We start from the raw sequence: 6,000 nt of genomic DNA on the forward strand, positions 1-6,000 counted from the left end.
ACATGGTCTACGTAGTGCACAGGAAAGCCCTATGCTGCCATACTCTGCCCCCGGCTGTGCCCCCTTCATGCCCCTCTACGTCCCTTTGGTAGTTTTCTGGTGTAGAAGCCCTGATAAATATCCCCCATGGTCTTTGAGGCTATTGTGCGGCTTCAACAGGCACAGGAGCCTAAGCATTTTAAAACTTCTTCATTCATTGTAAATGTACCAATGATACTTCATCATATTGGGAAAACATAATTGGTATATTATGAAGTTACTACTTAACAACCATACTATTACACCTCAGTACCTTTAAATGTGTATCAAGGGTGCTCGGGAGCTGAATTTACTTCATATGCAGTTAATAGCTACAATCAATGCAAGCACCAGTTGCAGGTTTGCAGGATTTAACATGTTAGATGCCAATGTCAAATGTTGCCATGGCACTTATTGGGCCGTGTTTTAATGAGGCCACCAGATAAGCAGCATTTCCCATCCACCTGAACATATTAGAAGCCAGCAATCAGTTGACATGAGAAGAGTCTCTCAAAGGCTCCCAAGCCAGTCATTCTAGTTTTCTCCTGCGTGATGCAACTCTCCATATTCGGACAGCTTCATCACTGGAGAAACACTCTCCACACTCTCTACTCTCAGCGGAAGCAAGGAATGGATGCCATACTGCTCAGCATATATAGCAGGAAGCAGGATGAAGAAGTGTAGACTGTTGTCCTTTTTTTTTAGTGTTTCCTGCTAAATGTGATGCATACCGAGCAGACGGAGGCAATAAGGATGCCTCTGTCACCAGTATAAGTCTGTGGACTTGTTCTTTGTGCATGTCGGCAGCATTTTCTGGTGTATATATGCTTAATGTTTGCCTACAATGAGGTGTGAAAGTAACCTTACAATGATCAAAGAATTACAAATGCAGCATGAATGAAGTAAAGGTAATGTTAAGGCAAGTGCCACAGATTAACAAAAGCAATAATAGGTCAGACTGTACAGAAAAATTGCATTTAGACCAACCATTGCATGAACATTTTACCTTGAGTGAGTGCCGGCTGAATTTGTAATAAATTGATCATTGTAATTGGGAACACATTTGGGCATTATGATGATTGTTACACATTTCACTTATGATTTACTTTTGCCATGTATTCTTGACCACGCTCCCTGGGTAACAGTTTCATCACTGAAGTCTTTGTCTTTTTTAATGATTTTAGTGATTTTAATGATATTTAATATTTTCTCTTTTGGTAATTTTTAGCTTAAATTGTTGTTTTTTTGGTATTTAGTATCTGGATATGAAAATGAAAACTCAATATGTCCTCCATAATCTGATATTTAAAACTGCGTCCCTTTCAAACAGTTCCAGACTTTTTGCTAAATAGATGTATAGTAGCAGTTGGTGATCATTTTCTTTTGGACACCATGAATACATAATACAGGCGGTCCCCTACTTAAGAACACTCGACTTACATACGACCCCTAGTTACAAACGGACCTCTGGATATTGGTAATTTACTGTACTTTAGCCCTAGGCTACAATAAACAGCTATAACAGTTATCAGAGGTGTCTGTAATGAAGATTTATTGTTAATCCTGATTCTTATGACAACCCAACATTTTTAAACTCCAATTGTCACAGAGACCAAAAAAGTTCTGGCTGGGATTACAATGATAAAATATACAGCTCCGACTTACATACAAATTCAACTTAAGAACAAACCTACAGACCCTATCTTGTATGTAACCCGGGGACTGCCTGTACTTGTGTTCACTTTTTATTGGAAATATCTGTAAAATACATGAAGATTTCATTGCAGGCTTTTAATATACATGAGAAATAAGTTCCTGTAATTATGTTGGACTTAAGCTTCCAAGACCTAGCTAATATATATAATAATGTTAAGATTAGCTAGATTTTGTACTCAAGGTATAATAAACTGTATGTACTGGTGAAATATAGCAAATTTAAAGCAAGGGAGAGATCACAGCACGATATTGAATTATAATGTCACTCACCAAAGAATATAATTGTCACCGTATTTTTGCAGCCCTTCTGTACTGTCAAAAATAGCTTGAATTCTGATTAATCTTTTTCTTCCTTCAAGGTGAGCCAGGAAAGCCGAGCTATGGGCGAGAAGGTCGTGATGGAGAGAGAGGTCCACCCGGCCCTGCTGGACAACCTGGAATTCCAGGACCACCAGGTCCTCCTGGACAAGCGGGATTCTGTGATCCTTCCTCTTGCAGCCTTCAGGCCATTGCTGCTCCCCAGTCTGCTAAAGATTCCAACATGAAAGGACCTTGAACAACTAATGCAATGTTACTGCCTGCAATTACATCCAACATGAAAGAGTGGATTGAACGGGAGAAATTGTAACTAAAGCTCTTTTGCATTCTACACGGCAGACATTAGCAAACTGTGACATTTATAATTTAAATGAAATAACTACCAAAATTGGAAAAGAAAGATGGTGCTAAAAATACTCAGTGAAGATCTCTATAAACAGCCTTGAAAAGTCAGAAATATAGCAACCTAATAAATGTGTAATTGGCCACTACCAGTGCGTGCAGGTGATTCCATGGATGAAGAAATGCCTTGTATATAACTCAAGTATTAGTCACCATCATAGTTATTGTTTATAGCCCAGCTGACGACATAAGGGTATACAACAGTGACATATGGTACAATATTAAATGCATCAAAATCTAAAACAAGTTAATGTGATAGCACTGTAAAGCCCCAGACCAAAGACCTCAGAAACTGCTCTCTGATCTATGATCAGTCCTTTGTGTGTTTTGTATGTGGTTCACAGTATATCCATGGAGAGAAATTGTTCCTGTACAAAATGTGGTACACTGAGTACACAACATGTGCTGTAAATCTCTGTAAATGTGCTATAGGTGACTCTGACAGCCAGTGTGCCTTCAACATGCATTGTAATTAAAAGTAATTGATGTTTTCCTTCCTGATTTTATGTTTTTTTCATGCATTGTGGGTAAGACAGATTCGATTTGACTCCACCTTTATGTGACATCATCTCCTCAATGTCATGAAAGCAAATCACAGATTTTAATATCCAGAAATAAAGTTGTTTTATAACTGAGAATATTTATTTTCATGTGGCATCTCTGGTTGTTTGAGGAAAAAAAAGGAAGAATAAATTCTGTTTCGTAACCCTGTGCTTTTTTTCAATGTATACTTTAATTAAGTTAAATGAGGAAATTGAACCGGACCCCTGAGGAGACATCTGGCTTCCAGTTTCAAACATTTATTCTGCAAATGGGATAATTCAAAGTTTAGATGTATGCTTAATTTATCAAACGCTATATAGAAACTACAGGGGTTATATATCAAAGTAATGGCACTGACTTTAATTAATGTTAGGAGACCTATTATAAACATATGGTAGATTGTTTTGTGTCAGTCTTCTCTCATGTTCTCTGAATGACTTGCAGGTAGCTACAAAGATCAATAGTGTATCTAAGAAATAGACAAACTTTGGAAAATTTTACTTCTATAGGTTTATAAACTGGATGAGATATCACACAACACTTAAAAAGGCTCTCTTATCTTTCCCTAATAGGACCTACCAGGAGTCCTCTTAAACCTTTTTTGATAAAGTAAATTGAGAGGGCTCCTGGCCTGTCTAAGTATTATATATTACAGGCATTCATTTTGTTTGTCAAAATATTGGATATTTTTCTGTGCCAGCTGCTGTATGCCAAGTGACACCTTAAAGTAACAGTAGCAGCTGAAAGCCAAAAGTTTCTGAAGCTTTCGGAGTTTATTACTTTATGGGAACATGCCATTTGGCATACAGAAGCTAGCACAGGGAAAATGTAAAAATCTACATGTTAGAACCTTCTTTTGGAAAACCTTTCCTCGTAATTTTACATTTTACCTACTAGCAGTACATAATTTCTGAAAATGTTTTTAGAAATGTATAAATACATTGCCAAAAAGATGTTACTATTTTCCTAGTTGAAAGGGTGTTCTTTTACAGTCAACAGCGATTGGACAATGTCACATTGTTTCATAATATCATTGTTTATAATGCCAAACTATTTCCTGTTCCTTTTCTGTTTCATTCTCTGATAGTCAAAGGGATGATTTGTTGGAACATGCGCAATCTGAAATTGACAATCTGTTCTGTAGATATTTTATCAATAATTTTAGCCTGGAAACCCCTCGAAAGATATACCTTCAAATGGTAGCAATGAGTCATCAATGTATCCATACACTTGTAGAAATAATAATAGGGCAACAGCACAAAATAAAGTTTCTTAAGGGAGGCTCCATAAGGAAAACCTCCCAGGACACATGCAAGTTAAAAATATGTTACAATAATCCTAGATAAAAAGTTGCATGCTGCATACTTTGCGTAGCACTTTTATTAGGTGCAAAATGCCCGCTAAGTAGGGTTTGGCCACTTATCTCATTTTTTTGTGTGTGTAAGTGTAGGGGGCAAAATATAAGGTAATTTTCCATTACATATCTATTAAACATTCTGTTGATATGCAAAATAGATCTCCTGTTTTGGAATGTCTTTTTAAAAAATTTCCAATTTCCTCACAAATAACGCATGGCTGAATAGTGTCCAAGAAATTACCATGAAACTTATTCAAAAATTATTCATCATTTTACTTCATAGATTAGTTTTCATATACAACTCTTCCATTCACAAAAACATGTAATTGCTCCCATAGCGACAAACTCAATAGTTTAGCTTGCAGATCTTATACTTTGAAAAAGTTCCTTTAGTAATTATTTTTAGTTGATCGCCAATGACATATGTCTTATGTGACATAAGACTCTGTGATGATAATAATAATAATAATATAACTTTATTATGATGTGTCTCGAGTGTGTGGTCTCTGCCCGAGGTAAAGACATGTGAGTTTCACCTTTCTCATTAATTTTGTTCAAACCAGTCATTGGCAATAAAATAAAGAAATTTACTAAAGGAACTTTCTCAAACAGCTATATTCACATGGACTATGGTTTATAAGATCAGTAAGCTATACTATTGTCAGAAACCCAAATAAAAGCATCAAATAAACTCGAAAGGCAAGGCCCATCACATGAAAAGCCTCCTCACAAATACCACAGACCAACTCTGTGCACTGTTTTTGGGGCTAAAACTGTTTGCACATGTATTTAAGAAGTGTGTGCGCTGGGATTGTGGCGCATGTGACCCTTTTTGTGGTGCAGCTGCACTGACTTCCATGCAACACAAATTAGAGGGTGTGCCATCGGATGGTCCGACTGGTTCGAACTGAGCGCGGGATTTAACTTTCAAATTGTGTCGCAAACCCAAGCACTTAGATGCACCACTAAAAAGATGGAGAACTCTGTGGGACCAGAGCGGGGAAGCGACACAGGATATCGGACACAGTGCATTATTGACAGAGTTCTGTGAATTCCAGAGGCATTGTAAGTTAATATACCCCACTGTATTGATCATGAGGCCATGGAGGAGAGGCACCCGGCGTGCATTTCACGTGTTCACGCTTCCTCAAGGGGATGACATCCTCTTTGTAATTTGGGAACCTGATGGTAACTCCATTTTTTTGATTGATTTTGAAGCTATACTATTGTGTTTGTCGCTATGGGAGCAATTACATGTTTTTGTGAATGACGGAGTTGTATATGAAAACTAAACTATGTAGTAAATTGATGAATCATTTTTGAATACATTTCTTTTCTTGGACACTGTTCAGTCAGCAATGTCTTTTACTTAACTGGCTGCCATTCCTGTCCATAAAAAGGCCAAATTCGGAGGGCCATGTGATCATTACTGTCCATGACTAATCACTATTCCACGAGCTTGAGTTTGAATTCGTTAAAGCTGTCATAAGGTCCTGGAAGGTAGATTTAACAAGGACAACGCCTCTTCTTCCAGAGCAGGGAAAATGACCTGTGAATGTATCATGATGGTGGAAGAGCCAGGTTGCAGCAACCAGATCAGCACAGTTCGTTGTTCTGCATCTTATGTTTTCAAAATTTCATCACTT

At 37.4% G+C, this 6,000-nt stretch overlaps 1 protein-coding gene across 1 annotated transcript in view; it reads left to right on the plus strand.

Annotated features, from left to right (window-relative positions):
- The window catches only part of COL9A1 (collagen type IX alpha 1 chain), a 104,666-nt gene extending 101,506 nt beyond the window's left edge, over positions 1–3,160 (plus strand). The window contains exon 38 of the mRNA XM_072142181.1: positions 2,094–3,160. Coding sequence (XP_071998282.1) covers positions 2,094–2,290 — 197 coding nt within the window. The 3' untranslated portion in view covers positions 2,291–3,160. The remainder of the gene's footprint in view (positions 1–2,093) is intronic.
- The last annotated feature ends 2,840 nt before the right edge of the window (positions 3,161–6,000 follow it).

This window comes from Engystomops pustulosus, chromosome 3 (assembly GCF_040894005.1).
Source record: "Engystomops pustulosus chromosome 3, aEngPut4.maternal, whole genome shotgun sequence".
In the NCBI taxonomy this organism is placed as follows: domain Eukaryota; kingdom Metazoa; phylum Chordata; class Amphibia; order Anura; family Leptodactylidae; genus Engystomops; species Engystomops pustulosus.